At 35.5% G+C, this 25303-nt stretch overlaps 1 protein-coding gene across 1 annotated transcript in view; it reads left to right on the top strand.

The window, feature by feature from the left end:
- TBC1D19 (TBC1 domain family member 19) overlaps positions 1–18593 on the top strand; it is a 142861-nt gene extending 124268 nt beyond the window's left edge. The window contains exons 17-21 of the mRNA XM_057727769.1: positions 2777–2886; positions 5037–5128; positions 11647–11762; positions 17310–17380; positions 18393–18593. Coding sequence (XP_057583752.1) covers positions 2777–2886; positions 5037–5128; positions 11647–11762; positions 17310–17380; positions 18393–18467 — 464 coding nt within the window. The 3' untranslated portion in view covers positions 18468–18593. The remainder of the gene's footprint in view (positions 1–2776; positions 2887–5036; positions 5129–11646; positions 11763–17309; positions 17381–18392) is intronic.
- The last annotated feature ends 6710 nt before the right edge of the window (positions 18594–25303 follow it).

Below are 25303 nucleotides of genomic sequence, written 5' to 3' on the forward strand. Positions count from 1 at the left end.
GATACATTAATGTTTACTTTTGTAAAAAGAATCAGCAATAAATTAACACCTTTTTTGGTAAAAAAAAAAAACACTCAAGTGTTCAGCATCAGACAGTCGTGGTGAATGACATAATATAAAACTTTTAAAACCAGCGTACAATGAAAGGGATCCAAAGTGCCTAGGAGTTTTGCATTATGCAGCCCTTGGCTTTATTCTTGAGCCACCGAAATTTCATAATGTAACATAATGTTATAGTGAGGTTCCAGCATATTTCTCTCTCATAAATATGTGAGGAATTTAAAATAGAAAACCTAAGAAAGTTAAGAATATAAATTTTTACCTCTAATAATAAAAAATGTTAGCCCTTTTATCCTTTTACTTTTATTATTCCAACTGCAAACATTTTTCAAGTAATTAGTTTTGAAAGATGTACTTCAGCGATTTGGAGAACAGTTAATGATGTCAGGAAAGTTTAAGTCTTCTAACAGTTCTCAGGGTACAAAATACATCATTGATTCCTGACTATTCATATTTCTGGTCCTTGTAATAATAGGTTAAAGTTTATGCACCCAAGGGTGGAAATGTTCGCTAAGGAAACAGGGGATGCAAGATGTTTGATGTACAGTTTATTTATACTACTTTAGAAAAATATGCTAAGCATCCACAAAACTTTAGAGCAACAACCACATATTTAGAACCAATATACTAGCACAATCACAGCTTATCCCCGGAACTCTTCATGGTACTTGGCCATTTAGTTTTAGTTACTGTATTTCTTTAAAATTATAATACTTCTCTCTCTTAAAAATTTATTCAGAACTTTATAATTTAAACTGGCCTTCTCCTTTCCCACATATGTAGATTAGCGATGTTTTATTGTAGGTATACTATATTATAATTTCATAAGTTCCTATAGTGCAGTATTTAATTGGTTAAAAAGATAATGAGCTAATGCACTTTTATGGAAGAACCAAAAGGGAAAGGTGATTAATATGGAAAATATAGTCATGTAGAAGATTTTTTATATATTATATGTAATGGACTAAAACATTTCCATTTCATAGCTATATAAGGGAATTCAACATAAACAACTGTGGCATCTTGAATAATAACTGGCTATGAAGTTTTCTGTATTATGTTTGTTTATAGAAAAGTGCTAATTTTAAAATTCTCTTTCATTTCTTCACTGGAAATGACCATTAATGATTACTGAACCTTAAAATTCTTTGGATTCAAATTACAGGTTTTTGAATATCAATAACTTAAGAACTTGGAGGGGAAAATATGCATCATTACAAAAAGTAAATGAATTCCAAACCTTCATTTTGAATTTGTAATAATACCATGTATTTGTGCCACATTACTTTTTCTTAGGTTGTTGCAATTAGAACATGAGTTATTCTTTTTAAATATGTAGAATACCTCAATTTGGGCTATTTTAGTAAGTAGGAATTTATTTTGATAGTAAAATAATCTTTTAAAATTAATTTTGACGTGAAAGGACATGGCTGTCAGTTTTTAAACATATATACGTTTTTTATACACGTATAAAACATAAAGGTTTTTTCCTGTAGATATATATAAAAGGAGTTATTTTTTGTATGTGTTTAGCTATTTACCACCCTAAAATGGATTTGTCTCTACTTTGCCCTTCAGAAAAGTGAAGTTTCTCAGTTGCCGTGCTAGTTTTCGGTGACTTATTCATTGTCAGTACTGTGCACCACCACTTATCCCAGATAATTGAATTTTTGTTTTGTCAGAATTTAAAATTTTTTATCATTTTTTTCCTTTCACACTGTCGAAAGGAAGTGAGCTGAATTGGCTCATTGGTTTCCCTGCTTATGCAATGCCTACTGTGCTCAGGGCATCGCCAACAGATTATAGAGCCCAAGACCTTCTTACCTGTCTGATTTATATCACAGATGAAATTACCCAATAAATAAGTCACTTTTTACTAAAATTAATATTTAGGGAATGAAGTTTTGTATATCTGCATTATAAGTGTATTTATGCTGCCTAAAATTCTTAAGTCTTGAAAAGATGAAAAGCATGGCCACGTCTGTAAGTGCAGAATAATCACGCTGTCAGGTCAGCATCTGGTTTTAAAATCTGACTTTCTGACATTCAGCTATGGGTGGTCTGATTGAGTTGACCCACCTGTGCTTAATTTGCCACAAATGGTACCAAAGAAAAGAATTCAAATCCATTAGAGAAATAAAGTCTTATTTTAAGCCTATGACAGTTGTCTAGATACATATTGAGATATGCCAATATAGACCAACAGCCTAAACTATTAATCAAAATTTTAGTTTTCATATTCAATTAGTGGAAGACATCATTCTAGAAGCTAGTCATAAATCATCTTATATTTTACTTACCTGACTTCAAAAATTAAAAATTTCAAAAGATCCTTTGTGGGACAAAGTAAAAATGAATTACCTGATTGTCACTTTCTTATTACTTCAATTGAAAAAAAGAGAGACTTGACTTTATGTTGTTTTTAAAAGTTACTTTGAATTTTCAATATCCCTAAATAGTTCCATTGTATCATTCTTATTCTACTATTGAGATTATATTTTATAGTTTACTCCCCATTTAATTTTTAGTGACTCACTTTTTTACATTTGTGTATAGTCCCTTTTCAACATGGAAGAAGAGTATATATATGACTTTAACCTTGTCTGTGAATGAATATTATTACTAGGAAATATTTATTCTTTCATGTTTTGTGAACTTATTTTTTAAATTTTAGTAGTTCTGCAATATTATCAATTGATTTTTTTTGTTCTTTCAGTTGCACCGCTTTGTTTTCTGTACCATGAACCTTCCAAATTGTATCAGATATTCCGTGAGATGTATGTGCGTTTTTTCTTCAGACTTCATTCCATCTCTTCTCATCCTTCTGTAAGTTCATAAAAAAATGGATCAAACCAGGCTCTAATCTGTTCTTTCTTTCCATAAGAAAAGCAAATGTTAATTTGTGATGTCAAACAACACTTTTCTGTAGAACAGATGAAAGAGAAGAAGAAATTGATATTTAAATAGTTTTAGTAATAGAGAGGAAAACGCCTTTTATCAATTGCATTTAAATTATCTTTTATATGCTGAAAGAAAAAACCATAGCAATGTCTGTATTATTTTCTTTGACAAAGGTGGCTACCTTCTTTGAATGCTGGTTTCCTCATCTCTGAGAGTCATTGCAGAGTTAATGATGAGTTCCTGTGGTGCTGTAGAGAAGTGCACAAAGTGCCCGGCAGCGCTGGGCTCCTGGCAGATGCCCAGGAAACAGATGGCTGCGGTTTTATTGTCGTTGTTATGACCGTCATCATCTTCATCTTCTTCTTTTCTTTGTTAATGAAAATTAAACATTTATTTGTCCCTTATTTTTCAATATTATATTTGGCTAATTATCAGTTATCGGACTAGGTATCTCCGTTGCATTTATGGCCTTAACATGAAATTCAAAGGGAAGCATGCTGGGAATTGACTATTTGTACTGTTTTATTTTGGTTCGTCCTTTATCATATCTTCCCTCCCCACCCCCACCCCCCTTAGCCTGAGTAAAAGCAGTGTTTATTTTCTTTCAGTTATACTTTTTCTGTCTTTGGGCCTGCTTTGGTCTGCTTGTGGGTAACGTGACTGACTCTCCAGAAGAAACATTAAAAATTGGAATGTGTCAGGGCTACCAAGTTTCCCAAAAGAGGAGACTCTGTCACTGCTACTAAACGAACTAGCAGCTTATTATCCCCCCGTCCCCCCATTCCTGTGTATTCCTATTCCACCTTCCACTGTCTCCAGTGTTGCTCTCATACGTGGCTAGTGAAAGCTGGCAAATAACAGAAATCCAGGATGTCACAGATGAGCAAATGAAGTACCACTTGGGTTTCTTCTCTCTGTGACAGCTTGATTTAGTGCCTATATTGCATTAATATTTAATCTAGAATAAGCAGAAATATATTAATAATTCTCTTTTCTTATAACTCACCCTTAACATCAGATTTCTTACTCTCATATTCTGTACCATTTTACGCTTCAAAGTTTCAAAAAAATTTTAACTGGCTGCCCAGTAGATAGCCATGATGTTTTCCCTGTACAGACTGCTGAAGCAACTCTGGGTGTTCCTTCTCTGTCTCGGTGCTGACCCTGAGGTGTCCTTTTTCAGCTGATTGATTGGGACAGCCCTGCCTCTGCCCTTTCTTTGTTCAGTGAAATGAAGACTTGCAGGTGGTCATCTCCTCTTCTGGCTTGCAGCCAAACTGAACTATTTGGAACCATGACAGCCTTATTTCTTTAGAAACTCAAAAAGAGGATTAGATCTCGCTTACAAAGATCAACCCTGAGGAATGCTGAGCTGCAAGAAAGACTTTTATTCAGAGTTGTCAAGTAATAAATGCACTTGGAAAACCGTCTGCTTTGTACGCTACAAAGAATGCCCTTTTAAAAAAGCAGATTTCAGTTAAAAAAAATTATCTTTATACTAAGTAATCAAACATTCTTGTTTGATAACTTCCTGACGCAAATTGCAAGCAGCTAGTCTTTCCCTGGAGATGGATTTCAATGAAAGGGTAAAAAAAGCAGGAAATATTTTCCCTGATGGGTGAGGCAGCTGGAAGGGAAGGGACCTGTGGAGGAGAAAGTAAAGGGTGTGGCTGTAGCACCAGAGAAATACCTGGAAACTGGATTGCATCCAGAAAAAACTAATTTTGCTGGGCCTAAGTTTTAATAGATGACTTACCGAGTAGCAGAGTTTCTATAAAATAATCTTTTCCTTGAATTCTGAACATTACTACATGCAGGGTTGCTTGGGAAGCCTGTTGTTAAAAAGGAGGCTCCTTAGCACATCTGTAGGAGTAAGTATCTGTAAAGGGGGATAAAACTTATCTTTAGACACAGTGTTAGAGATCATGTGTGCATTTCCTGTTTTTGGCTCTTAAACAATATTAAAAAAATTTATTCATAATCTTTTTCTCATTTCCATTTGAATAATTTGATGGCAGAATTCATTTTTTAATACTGAATTATGCATTTCTCTTGTGATTTATTATTGTATCCAGGGTATTGTGTCACTCTGTCTGCTGTTTGAAACTCTTCTTCAAACTTATCTCCCCCAACTCTTTTATCATCTACGAGAAATTGGGGCTCAACCGTGAGTACTTTTCTCTCCTAATTGAAGAATAAACTGACTTCAGAAGGCTCTTTTTCTTCATCAGAGATGCAGTAATTTTTCAGAGAAATTAAACTAAAAGTTTTCCCAATAAAACAATAATTATCAAGTAGTAAATCGTAACTTGACATTGTGCCAGAAATTCTTGGGAGACTTACCAAAATCCTAATAAATTCTTATTTGCTTGGATTTTTGTGCTTGGTACAAGAATCACCAAAAGAACTAATTTCTATTCATAATGAAAGGTGCTGGCCAAACTGAGGCAAAAAAATTTATGGAAACAAATACTACCTGAGAAATGTGATGACACTAAAATTAAGTCACTTTGGGCCAAATTTATTAGAAAACAACTTAGGAAAGCCAGATAGGTTAAAGTTTTCTGGCTTTCATTGAAGGAAACTAGATCAATTATTTACCAATGGTTGTACACTGTGATTTTTCCTTCCAAAAGCTGAATTTTTGTTCATTTACCTCAGTATAAGTTAGTGAATATGTAGGGTACCTGTGGACCTCATTATTATTGGTTCTTTTCTCTATTTTAATTAACAATATCTAAGGCAGCAGAAATTTCCAAATGATTTATCAATGTTTTGTTACTGTCTTCCTCTCTGTATAACCATTTTCTCCTATATAAGGGCATATTTGAAAGAAATACTTAACTCTTTGAGACCACAAGACTAGTTAATGGGAAATAGAGCAATTTAGTATTTGTTTCCCCACACTTGAATCCATAGCAGATGGATGGATGGGTGGGTGGGTTTAAGAGACAGATCCAGATTCAAATTCTATCTCTACTAAGCTATATAATCCTGGTAAAGTTATTTAATTTACCTAAGCCTCAATTTCTTTCTTTAAATCAAGATGATCTAATTTATTCATCTTTAAAATCAAGAGAATTCCTACCTCACAGAGTTGTTTAAAGACTGAATATGTATATGTGTATATACTGATATATAGATACATATATATCTCCATTTTATAAAGCACCATCGAATTTCAGACGTCTTAGATCTTAGAAATGCCATTTATTAAACAACACCTCATATCATCCATTAATAACACCTAGCTGACACTTTCTTTTGTAGCCATTAAAAAACAGGATTCTGTTACTAATTAATATTATAAAACAAGAATGTGGCAGAAATATTTTATATTACACACATCTTTTTTTCTTGTGATAAACTGACCTTTTTTTTACTATTGTGAAATGAATATTTGAATATAACTATGGTTTTCTCTACTAGAGTTAAGACATTTAGTTTATTGCTAGAAACTAAAGTCCTGATTTTTTTCCTAGTCTATTTATACACTTTAATCATTAAAAGGAACAAACTTATTTCAGTGAACTATGATAAACATTAGAACTCTGATGCAAGAGAAAGTGTAAAAATTCAATTATCAGACTAGAAATCAATTATTAAAAGGCTTTCATGGATTAAAACTAATGCTGTTGGAAGGTTTTTAATTTAGAATTTAATTTTTTTTACTAGATATAGAACCCTTCAGGATATCTCCTTCTTCTTGAGTACTTTGTGCATTTTATCTAAGTTATCACATTTATGGACATAAATTATTCATATTTCCATAACAATTCTTAATTCGCCTTTTAATATCTATGGAATCAGAATGACATTACCTCTCTCATTCCTGAGATTGATATTTGTATCTTGTCTTTCTTTCTTGATTATTCCGGCCAGAGGTTTATTAATTTTATTCTTCTTTGAAAGAATCAGTTTTTGGTTTCATTGATTATCTGTTTTTCTATTTTCAGTTTCATTGATTTATGCTCTTTTGTCATTTCCTTCTATATGCTTGCTTTAGTTTTATTTTGGTCTTGTCTTTCTGCTTGTTCAAGGTGAAATTTAGATAGCTAATTTGAGACATTTCTTCTTTTCTAATATAAGCAATAATGTTATGAATTGCCCTCTAAGCACTGCTTTTCCTCCACTCAACAAATTTTAATATGTTTTCACTTTCATTCAATTCAAAATGTTTCTTAATTTCTCTTGTGACTTCCTTTTTGACCATAGTTTATATAAAAGTGCATTGTTTAATTTCTAAATATTTGGAAAGATATGATATCTTTCTGTTATTGAGTTCTGTTTTAATTCTGTTACAGCTAGACAACGTGCTTCGTAAGCTTTTAGTTCTTTTAAATGTGCCGCAGTTTATTTTATGACCCAGAATATGACCTATCCTGATGAATCTTCCATGTACACTTGAAAACAATTCATATTCTGCTAGTGATTAGCAAAATGTTCCATAAGTGGTAATGAAGTCAGGTTTGTTGACAATGTTCAAGACTTCTATACACTTGTTAATTTTCTGTCTACTTTTTCTATTGATTATTGAGATAGAAGTGTTAGAGTCTCCATTTATAATTGTGAATTTGTCTTTTTATTTCTGCGTTGCTATATATATTTTTTTTTTTAAATTATTTTTTTGGGGATACACCAAGTTCAATCATCTGTTTTTATACACAAATCCCCACGCTATATATATTTTTACTTTGTGTATTTGATGCTCTGTTTTTAGGAGAACTTATCTTTTTATCATTATGTAATGTTCTTCCTATTAATAAATCTACTATGTCTTATATAGCCATTCCAGAGTTCTTTTTATTGCAGATTTGTATAGTGTATTCTTTTCTGTCCTTTTACTTTTTTTTTTTAATATTTATTCATTTATTTACTTATTTATTTTTAGCTGTGTTGGGTCTTTGTTGCTGCACATGGCTTTCTCTAGTTGTGGTGAGCAGGGGCTACTCTTTGTTGTGGTGCACAGGCTTCTCATTGCTGTGGCTTCTCTTGTTGCAGAGCATGGGCCCTAGAGTGCTCGGGCTTCAGTAGTTGCGGTGCGTGGGCTCAGTAGTTGTGGCTCAAGGGCTTTAGAGCACAGGCTCAGTAGTCGTGATGGACAGGCTTAGTTGCTCCGTGGCGTGTGGGATCTTCTCGAGCCAGGGATCGAACCCGTGTTCCCTTCATTGGTAGGTGGATTCTTAAACACTGTGCCACCAGGGAAGTCCTTTCCTTTTACTTTTAATGTATCAGTTAACAATGTCTTTACTTTTCAAGTGGCTTTCTTGTCAAAAGTATATTTAGGTCTTTCAGTGTGGCAGTTTGTCTTTTAACTGGTGTGTTTATTCCTTTTACATTTAATGTAATTGATATTATTGGATTAAAATAATATCAATTGATATTATTTACTATCTTGATAAATTTTTTTTCTCCCATGTGCTTTTTATTCTTTTTTTCCTCTTTTCTTGCCTACTTTTGAATTGAATATTTTTACTCCAGTTTATCTCCAGTATTGGATTATTATTTATACCTTTTAAAAAAATTTTTTTTTGATAGGTGTCTGTCATAGTTCAGTCTATTATAACAAATTATCATAAACTGTATGGCTTATTGGAGGTCTAAGATCAGGTTGCTAGCATGGCCGAGTTCCAGTGAGGACTTTCTTCTAAGTTGCAGACTGCTGACTTCTCATTGTATCTTCACATGATGGAGAGCAGAAAGGAAAAACAAGCTCTCACATGACTCTTATGAAGGCACTAATCCCAAACATGAGGACCTACCTTCATAATTTTATCTAATCCTAATTAGCTTCCAAAACCACACCGCTTTCCTAACATTGTAACATTGGGGGATAGTTTCCACATATGAATTTGGGGTTGGGAGTTGGGGACACAAGCATTCAGTCTATAACAGTGTCCTGGGATTTGCAATATACCTCTTTAATTTATCACTTTCTACTTTCAAATAAACTCCAGGCCTGGAGGGCTTCATGGGCAGATTCTACCAGATGTTTCAGGAAGAAATAATATCAATTATTGTTTTTCTTTGGCTGCTGTCAAGATCTTTGTCTTTAGTTCTCAGCAGTTTGATTATGATGTATCTGGACATAGATTTCTTGGGTTTATCCTGTTTGGGGTTTGCTTAACATCTTGAATTTGAAGCTTATTTCTTTTGCCAAATTTAGGAAGTTTCAACCATTATTTCTTCAAATATCTTTTTCTACAGCATACTCATTATCCTTTTCTTCTGGGACACAAATATTAAAACCTTTCGTCTTATCTCACAGGTTCCTGAAGCTCTGTTCATTTTGTTTTCAATCCTTTTTACTCTGTAGTTCATACTGGACACTTTCTATTAATTTATATTTAAATTCACTGGCTTTCTCATTGGTTATTTCCATTTTGTTATTGGATCTATCCAGTGAGGTTTGTTTTGTTGTTGTTGCTATTGTTGTTGTTGTATTTTTCAGTTCTAAAATTTCCATTTGGTTCTTAACAAAACTCAGAATTGTGCATTAATAAGAGCAAATTCTACTACACATAAATTCTACCTCAGTAAGCTTTATTTCTAAGAAACTGATTCTGTGCTATATACTAGGGAGCAGGAGGCATGATGTGTGGTACTGTTATTCTAATGAGACACTAGGAGAGATCCAGTAAAATGAACTAGTTGAAGTTAATAATTTAGACTTAAAAGTCAGTGAATTTTTAAAATTTAAAATATTCAGTGGCCAGAGTTTCTTTGGCATCTATAAACAGATATTCTAAAACTAACCAAAAAACTCGACTTATCAATACTACTGCCTACATGTACTTTGTTTTATTAGAACAATGGTTATCTAGTATTAAGGAATTTCTGAAACTTGGGGGTCCTTTTTCATTCTTAAGAAAATTACTATAAAGCAATTATACGCCAATAAAGATGTATTTTTTTAAAAAAGAAAATTAATATGCCACCAACAAAGGCAATCTCTCCACCCCGTTTTCTCTTTTAAGAAAAAGTACAAATATTTATCTATATAATATTATACGATTTTAACAAAGAATTTGGCTAGAACCTCTCAGCAGCAGTCAAGTGATGTTTAATTGCCAATAAGTAGTACAGAAATCGACAGACTATTTTATCTCTTTAGGCACCAAACCCAAAGAGTTTGTTTCCTGATTCCAGAGATAAATTGTTATTGTAACATAACCTATTTATGAAACGGTAGGATCTCATACTTTTTAGGGTTTTTTTGGCTTTTGTTTTTGGTATTTTGTTTTGTTTTCAAAATAGAATTTAATTGAATCTTCTGGTTGATTTTTCAGAGTTCTGATGACCTCCTCTTTAAAACTAAGGGTTTGAAATCAGAAATCTATTTCTAAGTTTTCTTATAACTTTAAAACTAGTTTTCTTTGTCTTTTTCATCCTTTGTAGCCATTTGAGTGAAATGTAGGAATATAATTTATTGAATTGGAAAAATATGCAGCTATCAAACTCTTTCAAGTATCCTGAATAAAAATTCAAATGATCTTGGCTTGCCTAGAACTCTTAAGACTATAAGATAACCTCATTGATAGCTAATTAGTACACAGCCTGAAAAACAGAATGTAGAAGTGAGTTTTCTGAAGAATGAACTGTAACATAAAACGGGGTCTAAGAATATAATTCTTTCTCTTAGTACTTCTGAGGCCAGTAATTTGAGAACTCGTGGTTTCTCACCATTGCACTTTTTACAGCTTTTAATAGAGTACTTGAGTTTTCTTAATTATATTTTATTGAAGTATAGTTGATTTACAACGTGTTAATTTCTATTGTATGGCTAAGTGATTGTTATACATATATATATAAAATACACATTCTTTTTCATATTCTTTTCCATTATGGTTTATCACAAGATATTGAATATAGTTCCCAGTGCTATACAGTAGGACCTTGTTGTTTATCCATTCTATATGTAATAGTTTGCATCTGCTAATCCCAAAGTCCCACTCCATCCCCCCATCCCTTGGCAACCACAGGTCTGTTCTCTATGTGTCATGTTTTAGATTGCACATATAAGTGATATCATGTGGTATTTGTCTTTCTCTTTCTGACTTACGTCACTTAGTATGATAATCTCTAGGTCCATCCATATTGCTACAAATGACATTATTTCATTCTTTGTTATGGCTGAATAGTATTCCTCTATATATATGTATGTAGAGTACTTGAGTTTTAAATGCCCATGTGATTTTTTTAATAAATAAATTAATTTATTTATTTATTTATTTTATTGGCTGTGTTGGGTCTTCGTTGCTGCACACGGGCTTTCTCTAGTTGCTGTGAGCGGGGGCTACTCTTCGTTGTGGTGCATAGGCTTCTCATTGCAGTGGCCTTTCTTGTTGCAGAGCACGGGCTCTAGGCACGTGGGCTTCAGTAGTTGAGGCACATGGGCTCAATAGTTGTGGCTCACGGGCTCTAGAGCACAGGCTCAATAGTTGTGGCGCATGGGCTTAAATGCTCCGCGGCATGTGGTATCTTCCTGGGGCAGGGCTCGAACCCGTGTTCCCTGCATTGGCAGGTGGATTCTTACCCACTGCGCCACCTAGGAAGTCCCCCCGTGTGATTTTTAAGACCCACAAAGGAGTTACCTAGTAATGGAACTGGTTGAGTTCTCCTGATATTGCTTTTTGATGAGAAAAAATTCCACTGTTAAAATTTCTTTTGTTTCTTTGCTTACAGACTTCGCATATCATTTAAATGGATGGTTCGAGCTTTCTCTGGATACTTAGCTACAGATCAACTCTTGCTTTTGTGGGATAGAATCCTAGGATACAACTCTCTGGAAATTCTCGCTGGTAAGAGTAAGTGCTTGTTTGTAAAACACATGCTGTTTCTATAGTAAAGCCCCTTTTCTTTCTGACATTCACCATCTGTATTTGGAAATTGAGTCTACCGTTGTCTGTCATTTCTAATTCATGAATATTTAGTAGATTTATCTGCCTTTGAAGACAGGAACTGAGGTTCTGCGATCTAGATACATCTGTGTGACTGCCCATCGCCAGTCCATTCCTAGTCTTTTTTGGTTGCTTCCAGGAATGTCCATTTCCCCTCCCCTGCTTTTAGTCCAGGCAGGGCTTATGATCTCAGCACCTGTGGGGTCTGTGCAGCAGAGCGTAGGTGTGCTTCTGTTCTTTCCCTGACTCCTCTGGTGATCTTAGTATGCTGTTCGGTGCCCCTTCTCAACTGCTACCTAAAATCTAAACTGAGACTGAGCCTGCCTGCACAGTTGAAATCTCAGCTCTTCTGGACCTCCGTTTATACTGAACTCAAAACCTTTTCCTTGTTGCTAACAGTCTCCTTCTCCTGCTCTGGTAGCTGAGTTTCCCCTTTTACATACTCTCTTAAGCCAAAAAGAAATTCATCTTTTTTTCAGAAAGCCACAAATCCATCTCTTATTTACTAATTAAGCAGTTCCTACAGCAGGTATACACAGAGGGCAACTGTGTGATAACACATAGGGCACAGAATTCTTATTCTCTTATTTTGCTTCTCTGTAAAATAGACTCAGTTATTTTCATCATTGAGATTATCAGGGAACTCAAATAAGTATTACAGAGTTTTCACATGGATGGACAGCAGAAAAGTTGGCAGAGTGCTGCTTCCAACCTTCTCCGGTTTTGTGATATTGAACAAATTATTTAATCTTTACCCAATAATAGCATTGTTAGGACACTTCTCTGGGCCATTTGGAAATAATGCTTAATTGATGACCCTTTTCTCGCAGAAGATTCTCTAGATACCACATTAACATATTTTGAATGTATCCGAGAGACCTAGAGTAATTAGGTGGCCTTTTGAAACAGAAAATTAGGGTAATAATAAAGTGCCATGAAGATAAATGTTGCCCCTGGTGTAATGAGAGATACCATTTACCAGGCTTTTAACGACTCCCCGTATCCTTCTCGCTCAGCTGTTTTGAAAGCACAGACAAATACGAGTTAGGAAAAGTGGTCTGCCATCCCCTGTTGTGGCCGAATGGCAGTGATGCATACGGTCCAGAGACAGAAGGGATATAGAGGTCATCAGACGTAACTTCTTTTAAATATTTCTGACAGGCAGTCTTTATCCTGTGTGTGAACATTTAGTGTTGGGTAATCCCTGTCTTAACAAGTAGCCCACCTCATTTCTGGATAATATAACTTTTTTTTCCCTTTTTTTTCTGGCCACGCCGCATGGCATGTGGGATCTTAGTTCCCTGACCAGGCATCGAACCCACACCCCCTGCAGTGGAAGTGCAGAGTCTTAACCACTAGAACACCAGGGAAGTCCCTAGATAATATAACTTGTTAAAATGTGCTACTGTTAGGACTTCCCTGGTGGTCCAGTGGTAGAGAATCCACCTTCCAATGCGGGGGACGCAGGTTCAATCCCTGGTCAGGGAACTGAGATTCCAAGTGCCTCAGGGCAACCAAGCCCGTGAGCCACAACGACTGAGCTCATGCGCCTCAACTAGAGAACCTGTGTGCCGTAAACTACAGACTCACACACTCTGGAACCTGCACGCCATGACTACAGAGCCCACACGCCCTGGAGCCTGTGCACCACAACTAGAGAAGAGAAGACCCTCACACCACAACTAGAGAGAAGCCCGCTTGCTACAACAAAAGATCCTGCACACCTCAGTGAAGATCCCACATGCCACAACTAAGACCCAACACAGCCAAAAATAAATTAATACATAAATACATCAATACGTAAATAATAAAATTAGCTATCATAGAAAATACATTTTTAAATGTACTACTGTTAAACCAGGATCAATCATCATTGTGTTTTTTCTACTCTCTCACCCTCTCCTTTCCCCAAAGTCTTCTATTTTCCAGTCTTGTTTTTTGCTGTCATTTCTAAGGTAAAAGGATTTTAGATTTTCCACCAAATAGCTCTTCTGGGTAGGGCATACATTTTGAAGAGTATTATATATAGCTTTTTGTATCATTTCAAAAAGATGTTAGAGCATGTTAAAGAAGTGGGCTCAGTATTAGAAAGAACTTTCTAACAATTAGGACTTTCCAAAAGTAGAATGAGCTTTTTAACTGACATCTGAAGGGTTAAGAGCTTTTCTATTATGAAAGAAATGTTGAATTGGAAAACCTTCAAAGCCTCTTCCAATTTAAAGTCTGCCATTCTGTGACTTATCACCCCTTAGCAAACTGAAGTGAAAGAGAAATGAATGTTGAATGCTGCATTTGCTCTAAGCCAGGCACTCTGCTGTAAGCTTAATATATTAATTTTAAAAGTTATTGCTGTATAGGTAGAAATGCAATCCACACTATTTCATCCATTCACTTTCTCTGCGTGTTTTTTAAAAATCAACAGGGAAGAATTGTAGAACATTTAGAAATGGAATTAGACGGTTGGGCATTCCTACCATGGAATTCAGATAAAGAGCCATAGGGTAGGTAATTGCATGTAGATGTATATATAAATTAGTTTTGATTATTTTACACATTTTTTTGGTCTGAATATTTTGGGACCACCTTTTTTGCTCAAGTGAGCTTGTATAGTCTTTAGAAGTATTTTAGTAAATATTTTTGGCTTCAACTGTGAACTGATTTAGGGCCTTTTGAAGAACAGTTTAAAGCATAGGTGTCAATGTTCATGATAGAGTTGCTTCAAATTAATGAAAAGAGTTTAACAGACCAAAAGTAAATATTTGAGTTTATATATTTCATATGAAGCATGACTTCAGTTGGAAATATCCCAAAGTGTAGACCTTTTCTCCTTGGCAAATAAACCTGCTCTACGGAAGGGCTGGGCAAACCAAACATGAAGCAGACGGAAAGGAACTTCTGTGATGTGACACCAAGATAAATAAAGGTTATGAGCACATAAGCATTTTGGATGCTAAAGTCAATTAGTAACTACTCTTTTATTCCCTCTCTTATCTACTTTTGGAGAATTATGTATTTCCTACCGTGTAAAACTCTTTCCTGCTACAGCAGAAAATTTGACCATCCTGTCAAGCTTTCACCAACTCCATTAAATTATACTCAAAAAAGGAAATAGTGGCCACATCACTTAGCTTCTAAAATGTCTCCATTATCAAATATGGTTCCAGATATTAGGAAACTATCAAAAGTTACTGGCCCACAGAAATGGTTTTCTTTTGATATTCTTATAAAAATGGAAGCTGGGGGACTTTAAGGTACTTAAGTTTTCTCCATTTCAGTTAAAGGGTAAATTCTTAGCCCTGTTATAGCCCTTGTTACATATTAAATAATCCCAGCCGACAACTTTTTAAATTTTGTTTTACCACTGCCATCTTTTTTCCCCCAGAATTTTCCTGAGTAATTCTAATGCTTTTTTTGACAAAAGGTCCAAAATCTGTTGTCCCTCAACAAATGCCTGTGCTTCCCAGTTATGCTCCCTCTATCTGGGGAAATTAAGAGACCTGGACCCTGACTTCTTCTTCATAGGCACGACCACCTACCGGGTGGTCCAGAGCCCAGGACCACCATGCATCATCCTTCAGGTCATCTCTGGAAAACCATTCTTTTTTTTTTTTCAGTTGGAGTATATATAGTTGATTTACAGTGTGTGTTAATTTCTGCTGTACATCAAAGTGACTCAGTTATACATGTATATACATTCTTTTTTATGTTCTTTTCCATTATGGTTTATCCCAGGGGAAAACCATTCTGGGGGACGGAAGAGAAGACAATTGTTAGGAAAACACGCAGATTTCTATGTCAGGGATGAGTCATTACTGCTTACCTTCAATCTCAAAAATGTCATCACGTAGTGGTTAAATGCTTGGGCTCTAGGGCCAAGGTTGAGTATTCACTCTATGATTTTCTACCTGTGTGACCCAGAGTACATCATCCAAACTCTCAGTGCCTCGGTTTCTACATTAGTAAAATGGGGCTAACGATAGTACTTAACTCAAAGCATTCGTATGAGAATTAACTGCTATTATCATTGTTATTAGTTCTATAGTAAAATTGTATTTTAAAAAGTATATTGCATTATCTATGCAATATACTTAGGAACCAGTCTTCCAAGTAATTTTAAAGATCCCTTACCATTCATTTCCTAAACTTTAAGGACTTGTTGGATAAGGAATGTACTACCACTACTGGTGATGAAAAACAGAGGGAGAGAAGTCAAGAGTCACCTCCAGGCAGTACTGTTTCCTTATCAGAGTTGCCTGAACCTCTTACATGCATCCTTCCATTGTTCATGATGACTCATTCACTTTCATGAGGTTTTATGGTAGATTATATAATAAGACATAATGCACGTCAGCATATGATTTTCATATGCGTGTGATCAATGGGAACAAGAATCCAAATGTTTTCTGCTCGTATATATTATTGACCTTCAAGATGTTCTATAATGGTTTGGTCTATTTTTGTTTCAAAGTTTCAACTCCTTTTTCCTGTGGCCAACATTAATGTGAATGTCAGGATCAGTCCCACAGTAGCCCACCCCACGGACACGTTCATTTATGCCGCTCTAAGAAAGTCAATGCTGGGACTTCCCTGGTGGCACAGTGGTTGAGAATCCGCCTGCCAATGCAGGAGACATGGATCCGATCCCTGCTCCAGGAAGATCCCACATGTCGAGGAGCAACTAAGCCCATGCGCCACAACAATTGAGCCTGCGCTCTAGAGCCTGTGAGCCACAACTGTTGAGCACGTGTGCCACAGTTGCTGAAGCCCTCATGCCTAGAGCCCATGCTCTGCAACAGGAGAAGGCACCACAATGAGGAGCACACACACCACAATGAAGAGTAGCCCCTGCTCGTTGCGACTAGAGAAAGCCCGTGTGCAGCAGCGAAGACCCAACACAGCCAATAAATAAATAAATAAATAAATTTATGGGAAAAAAAGTCAATGCTGAGTATAAAAATATAAATATAACAAAATAGTATGAAAATATTTTAAAGGAAAGACTTTATTGCCACATTTTTACCAGGATACCTCCTTGATACATATGGAACATCATCTGATATATTTAAAAATTCTTTCTGCATATAACTTTTCAGAAGCCTCTCCGTTGCATCAGTAAGAAACACCTGCATCGAAATAAATATAAGATAGTCATTAGATCTTCATGCCATATAAAAACTGTTATAATTGAAGTTATAGGTATGAACTAAACAATTTATAAAATGGCTTTTTTAAAACCACCAAAATTTCCCTTTTTCCCAAAACTATGCCGTCAACCACTATTTTCCAGAGGAGACAATTTCCATTCATCGCAAGGCCTTAACTCAGTATGCAGGATGCAGTTGTGTTAAGCACTAGCTGTGGGCCCTCATAGTGGGTTGTGGGCATAGCAGTAAAATCGCCGGGTTGATGAGTAGGCCAGCAGTTGAAATAGTGTGCGTTCTTTTCCAGTCCTGGCAGCTGCTGTGTTTGCTTTCCGAGCAGTGAACCTGATGGAGGTGACATCACTGGCTGCAGCTGAAGTAAGGATAAGTTTCACTCAGTCGGGATGGAAATAGTTCCTGAGAGATCGCCAGGCTCCGGCACTTTAGTCTCGGATGCATAGGACACACATTACCCGTAGCCGAATTTTTTAACTTGGGTAAAACCTATGAGGTTTGAGCTAACTAATATTAAGTATTCGGAATTCCTTAATTACTTGAAAACAATGTTCTTGTGATGGAGTCATAAACAAGATTATTGTAGGAAACCACTGTAACCATTATGGGAAACAAGATGCCTAGTAATTTTAATAGAAAGTATTGGGACTTATGTTGCGTTTTCTTATAATTGTTCATATCCATGTGTTATGCTCATGGAACAAAGACAAACTAGTTGAAAGAATTAAAGAGCGTATGTTTGGTTGATGTAAAGATATGTGGGCTTTTTGGTTATTTTTAATTGTGAGTTAATTATTTAAAGCTGGTTTCTTTTCAATAGTATCTAACTTACACCTGAAGCATGGTTCAATTAAATAGTGGCTTTCAGTATTACTCTACTTATCTCTCATAGAAATGTAAATTTTATCCTTAAAATAGCTGCCTACATTCTTTGTTTAAAGGGAAGAGGATGTTTATGCATCTTGCAACTGAGTAAACATTAGTTCCATCTTAAAGTGATTTCCTAAAGTCAGTTACTCCTTATGCTAGTATAACGGGATTAGGATTCATAATGTACGTTTATTTATAGAAGCAAGTTGAAATGTTAGACCTCTTATAAACTCTTGCTACCTTGTATATTTGAAGAAGGCTCAAGGCTAAAGTCCAGGTTATTTTCTGTTGCACATTTGACCGTTGCACATGTTCTAACATTAAGATGTTCAGAAAAGAGAAGGAAGGTTGTAGCTTCAGTACAGAGATTTGGGACCAATCTTAAGAACTTAGAGTGTGTTGACGTCAGAATTACATTGTAAAGGTATTTCTGTGTTTGTTTCATAGGCTTCGCTTTGCTAATCAGAATGCCGATATTAATCCTTCCTTTTGTTTCTTGTTTCAGGCAGTTCTTGCTGACCTTTCTACTTTAAAAGTTATGCCTCTTCTTCAGATTTTTCTGTTTGCTACTGTCACCTGATCTTCTTCAAGGTCACTGACAACACATCTAGTTTTTCATTAGAAAGTAATCATGAACTATGCAAACTCTGCATAAAACCAAAATTAAACTTTGCGTATAAGCCAATAAAGATCATGTTCCTCCTCAGTTAAACCGAAGTAGTTTTTCACTTTTTGAAACAATAACTCTGCACACCATGTGTTGCACTGCATGCTGCTGATTTTCAGGAGAGAAGCAATAGACAACTTCCACTAAGCTGAGCATCCTGGCTTGTAAAAGGCATGTAACAATATATGCAGCAAGAACTAAAGATACTGTAATAAATGAATAGGTAATATAGCCTCTGGGACAATTCTCTTATGTCAGTTTGCAAATTTATCTCTAGATAATGAATCATTTTGTCTTATAAATTGCTCTTCACTCAGAGCCAGGGGTGGGGTAGGATGTGGGAAGACTTGAAAAAGATAGTGCTTTTAAGTAGGAATTCAAATGTACTTTGGTATTTTTAACAACTTTTCTCTCATCAGAGATCTTTTAGATCCCTCTCCACTTTATTTCTCCCTTAACGGTCTCTATTGGGGAAGGTCAAATACAATTGTCTCCACCTGACAGTGTTTTTTTCATCACTTTCTGAAAAAAGGAAACAAGGGAATGATCCCTTCAAATTTCTCACCCTTCCATCTCTTGGTCAGAAGACTTGACACTGCTGAGGTCTGTGGCCAGATTCTGTTACTTTGGAAATATACAAAGAGGACACCCAAGGACTCAGTGAAGGAAATGACAAATCAAAACCACATGAACTTTTACTGAGCTTGGTTTAAGGAGGTTTTACTTCTAGGGCAGAGCAGCTTAGAGAGACCAGAAATAGGTACTATATACATTCATTCTAGAACTGAAGACATTATGCAGGGCATCAATCTTATTTTGGTATAAGTGGAGGATCTTATTTTATATTACTTCTTAAAGACCTGGCATTTCTGTAATACGGAATGATAGAATGTGAAAAAAAAAAATCCAAAAATCATTGTCTTCCAATTTTATACTCAAATTCAAGATGTTGATCATTTCAATAAAATTCTGAATCAATAGATTGATAGTCTAACTGAATGCCTAGAATTGTGTTAAGTTTATCCACATCTATTTCTCAAGTCTTTTATTTAGAGTATATTTTAGGAAATGTGTGAGGTTTAGCACAAGACTGCAAGGTGGTGGAATTTTATATAACTACTAGTTATTAATTTGAAAATCTATATAAATGCTTTCATTGATCAGGTACTTATTGAGGACTAAATAATCATTTATTCAGTGACTGATTCTTAATACACTCCATTTTACTGCTTTTGAAGGCGATACAGTTATAATCCTATGCTTTGCCATCTGTGTATACAAATGCACATTCATCACAAGGATAAGCTCACACGTGTGACTGTTAGGAAGCGAGAGAGTTTTAAATGATTAAGGTCAAATGTGTACAGACACACCCGCCTTTGGCTTTTTTCTTTAGGAGAATATACATAAGCTTTTTTAAAAGTAGCAATGTAGTAATCCAGTAGGAGAAACATTAGACTGGAGGAGTTCTTGTCCTAGCTTTAAGTCCCTAGATAATTTAATCTCTCTTACCTGTAATTTGGGTGTGGGGTGTGGGGGAGAGAACAGGCAGCAGGAAATTTTTGTATTTGCTCTGTTTGCTTTACAGGGTTGAGTAAAACCAAATGAGAAAATATATTTGAAAGGGATTTTTTTTTTAACTACAAAGCACCAAGCAAATATAAAAGGTTGTCAGTAATTTTAAATGACATTTTAAGATCAAGTGGTAGAAGATAATACGTGAAGAATGCCCAACCTCATTAGCATTTGTAGGACTTTATTTGATAATTGGAGACTTCATCTATATCAATAAAAAAAGGAGTGGACCATGGCATAGCGGATCCTTTCATTTGGAACGGGTGGCTCTAGCCAGTCGTTCTGAATCTGAATCCCAAAGCCAAACCTGGTAGGCTGCCACACATTTTGCTGCTGTCACAAAGCCCTCTCAGCTTATGCTGCGCTTGGCTGCTTGTTAAAATACTGCATCGAGGGCAGTCAGGTTGCCTTGCCCAATCCATCTCTAACTACACTCCTCACGCAACTTCTCTTGGCCTCCTCCCTCCAGCATTCTCCACGCGATCTCCTGCCAACCCCTGGCACCCCCTCACATAGGCTCTGCCAGAGGTCACAAGGATCTGAATGACCGGTGATAATTACATCATTATTCTACCTGTGGCATTCTTACTGATGGTGAAATAGCCTAATAGAGAAATTGCATTTGGCTTTTCTGGATTCCACTATATATGTATGTAATATGTATGACCTTATATTATGGAAGAGTTTATTGAACAATCTTTTACATCAGAAAGTTTAGGTAATGTAGCCTTCTGGCTAATTGAAGTTTCCAGCGTGTCTTAAATGAAGAGCACCCCCTTACACTCAGCATGTACTCTCTCTGCTTATTTCATAGAGAAAATAGAGACCATTAGGCTTGAACTCCCTCAGCCTTCCACTTCACAACTTAACTTTATTCCCCTATACTTATCTTCCTCCTTGTCTCAAGAAGTATCTAATCTGTTCTTACAGCTCTCTGAATACAGGTTCGATTGTGTCACTCACATGCTTAAAAATTAAACAACACCCATTGCTTAAAGGATAAAGTCCAGGCTCTGTAGCAGAGAGTGGAGGCAATTCCCCATAGCTTGATCTTTCCACTCCTCTGCTCTCACACTGGTCTGTTATCCTGTGCTTCATCCTCACCAGGTTACGTGCTCGTCTTCAACCAGCTCTGGCCATGTTCTTTTCTCTGCCAGAAGGACCTCCATTTTTCAAGGTCCCACTAGAAAACATTCCTCTGTTGTGAAGATACCATGGAGCGTATAAATTAGAATTAATTACACCCTTCTTTGTTCTTATAGAACTGTTCATTTACTAATATGATGTGTAGAATATTGAGTGATAGTTTTTTGTATGTGTATTGTCTCACATCACATTTTTCTGAAGTCAATTTTCATCGACTAGTCGTAAGAATGGAAGATGAGAGAAGAAATTTGTCCATGTATGTTTGTACCCCCTGACTTGCTCTAAAATATGTTGGAATCTGTTCAACAATTATGTTTTTCTTAAAACACAATTCCTCCTAAGTATCTATGGTCTCCCTTCTTCTGCAAAGGCTCTAATTTTTATCTGGAGATCCACCCCCTCCTCCATGCACTTCAGATGAGGCTGACGCCCACCTCCAGGACCTCTGGGTCCTGGCCAAGCCATCATTATGTACCATTTCTCTGGCCACAGGGATTTCTTCAGGATCTGCACAAAATCCTAAGACTGTCCAAAATCAATGAAACTTGATTATGAGGCTTTGGTTTAATCTTTCAGGGAAGCTGGATGTGAAAAAGAGGATATAGGATCTGGAGCTGCAGCCTAGGAATGCAAAGAGGGAGACATTGCTCTGTTGATCTTGTTAATTCCCAAATCACATTCCGTCAGTCTACCCCTGGACTGTTTTGTTACATGAGCCAAAAGATTCTCTGCCAGAGAAAGGGTCCTAACTAAAGGTATAGTTATTTTACCTTTTAGGTGATCCTCTACAACATGGGTATCGTTCTTTGATACAGGACCCCTATCTACACACTGGTTAAACTGGAGGAGTCTTTTAAAACTCTTTTTCAGTCAAGACACACCATGACCTTACAACAATGAATTCTGTGTTTCAGACCTACTAAGCTACCTGCAGTACATTAAACACATGGTATGTCTCTCTGTCCTTTGGCCTTTTGCCCATACAGTGCCCTCTGCTTAGAATGCCTTCTCTTCCCTCTCTACCTAACTCTTATTTGTACCTCAAAACCCAACTCAGGTGTTACATCATCAGGGACAATCGCTTCTCTTATGAATTCTCCTCATACCATAAATATACATAAGCAATATCCTAATGATATATTAGCTTGTCTTTCTCTTCCACTAGACTGATTCCTTAAGGGCAAAAATGGTTTCTTTTTCAGCTTTATATCTCTGGAATCTGGCATATTTCCTGCCCATAGTGGGCTTTAGTCAATGCTTCTAGAATGAAGAAATGAAGTCATCTAATCCAATTCATTCATTTTACTGATAAGGAAAATTGCTCAGTTCAGAGTAATAACTTATTTGTTCAGTGTCACTTAGCTATTTTACCTACTAAGTTGATTTGTGGAGTTGCCCATGGAAGTCCAAAAAGGAAGAATATGTTGAGAGAAAAAAATGTAAACACTTTAGTTCACTTAAGTTTTTTCATTTAAATCAACTTTATTGTTATAATTTATGTACAATAAAATGTATTCATTTTAATTATACAGTTCTATAAAGTCTGACAGATGTCAAGGTACAGAACATTTCCATCGCCTGACACACTTCTCTTTCTGCTCCTTCCCATTTGATCTCCACATGCACGTTGACTTCAAACAACCATTGATCTGCTCTGTCCCTAAATATTAGATTGGTCTTTTCTAGAGTTTCATGTAAATGGAATCACACATATGTACTCTTGGGCCCGACTTCTTTCACTCAGCATGATGTTCTGAGATTCACCCATGTTGTTGTGTGATTAGTTTTCCGTTCCTTTTTACGACTTAGTGGTATTTCATACAGTTTGTTTACCCTTCACTGTTAATGGGCATCGTTTTGTTCTCACGTTCTGGTGTGTTATGGATACAGCTACTATAAACATTTGTGTACAAGCCTTCATGTGGAATATCTTCATTTCTTTAGAATTGCTGAGTCATATGTAAGCATAAATTTCCAGTTGCTCCAAATTCTCACCGGCACTTGGTATTATCATGTTAGTCATTGCTAATAGGTGGTTTTAATTTGCATTTCCCTAGTTATTTATGATGCTGAGCATCTTTTTATGCTTATTTGCCATTCATACATATTCTTTTGTAAAGTGTCTAAATCTTTTGCCCATTTTTAATCAGTTACCTGAAGTTCTAAGACTTCTTTATTCTGGTTACATTCTGGTTGTAAAATTTTCTCTCAGCCTGTGGCTTATCTTTTAATTTTTTAAACTATCTTTTAAAGAGCAAAAGTTTTAATTTTGTTGAATCAGTTTATCCATTTTTTATGGTTCATATTTTTTGTCTCCTATCTAATAAATCTTTGTATAATTCAAGGTCACAGAAATGTTTTCCTATGTTTGTTTCTAGAAACTTTATAGTTTTAGCTCTGACAGGCCTTTTTTTTTTTTTTTTTAATTTTTTTAGCTAATTTTTGTATATGGTACCAATTAAGGATTGAGGGTCACATTTTGCATATGGATATACAGTTGTTCCAGTACCATTTGCTAAAAAACTATCCTTTTACATCAGCACCTCTGTATAAAATCAATTGATCATATATCGTGGGTTTATCTCTGAACTCTATTCTGCTCCATGGATTTATGTCTATATGTATTTCAATACCACACTGTCTTGATTTTTGTAGCTTTAGAGTAAATCTTTAAATCAAGTATTATAAGTACTCTAATTTTGCTCACCTGTGTCAAAACTATTTTGGCTGTTTTAAGTTATTTGCATTTCTAAATAATTCTTAGAATCTGCTTTTCCATTTGTACCAAAAAAAAAAAAAGCTGCTGGAATGTTTATTTTTATTGAGATAGCATTAAGTCTATAAATAGTTTTGGGGGGCAATTGATATCTTAACAATATTGAGTCTAGCAATCCATGAACATGGACCATCTCTTCATTTTCTTTAGGTCTTGTTTAGTTTCACTCAGAAATATTTTGTAGTTCTCCATGTAGAGTTCTTGCACATATTTTGTTAAAATAATCCCTAATTATTTCACTTTTTTATGTTGTTGTAAATAGTATTTTTAATTTCAATTTCCAGTGGTTTGTTAATATATAGAAATACAATTGCTTATTTTATATTGAGCTTGTATCCTGAGATCTTGCTAAACTTACTACTTCTAGTATCCCTTTTTGTAGCTGCCTTAGGATTTTCTACATATACAATATGTCATCTATAAATAAAGACACTTTTACATTTTTTTCAAATCTATATGCCTTTTATTCCTTTTTCTTCCTTTATGCACTGACTGGAACCTGCAGTAGATATACAAGTGCTGTAGTTCACCTAATTTTAAATTAAATGTACTCCTTTCTTAAGTGCAACAGATATTTTAAATATATGTCCGTTTACTAGTTTGGCCAATTTAGGGATAAAACAGTGGAAGGAAATGAGACAGATTCACAATGAGGTGGGAGACATATTGATACAAAGTGAAGATAACTTTGTTAAGTTTTATGTTGCTGATGATCCAAATGGCTTCTTCACATCCTTTAGGTAAGCAGTTGGCCTCAGGTATGAATGTCTTTGTTATGTTAATTAGGTGATTATTTTATATTACTTCAACTACTCTTTACCCTTAAAACTTTTTTCTTAGATATGTGTTATGCGTATATTTATTCAACAAACATTAAATGCTCACTCTGAGCAAGGCACTATTATGGGTGTTCATGTTTATATGGATTTGTATGTTGGCTTTTTCAGTAATAAATGTGGTAAGAGACATTACTTCTTATGGAACTAGAATACTAACACCTCTTTTTCTGAAGTAATGATGCTGTCCCTCCTATGATAGGAAGAATAATGGTCCCCCAAAGATTTTCATGTCCCAATCCCTGAATCTTGTGAATATGTTACCTTACATAACAAAAGGCACTTTGCTTGTGTGATTAATCTAAGGGATTTGAGATGGAGCTATTACCCTAGATTATTAGGTGGATTTAAAGTAATGACAAGGGTCGTTATAAGGGAAAGAGGGAGGCAGGCAGGAAAATCAGAGTCAGAGAAGA

Source organism: Hippopotamus amphibius, chromosome 3, assembly GCF_030028045.1.
Source record: "Hippopotamus amphibius kiboko isolate mHipAmp2 chromosome 3, mHipAmp2.hap2, whole genome shotgun sequence".
Taxonomy (NCBI): domain Eukaryota; kingdom Metazoa; phylum Chordata; class Mammalia; order Artiodactyla; family Hippopotamidae; genus Hippopotamus; species Hippopotamus amphibius.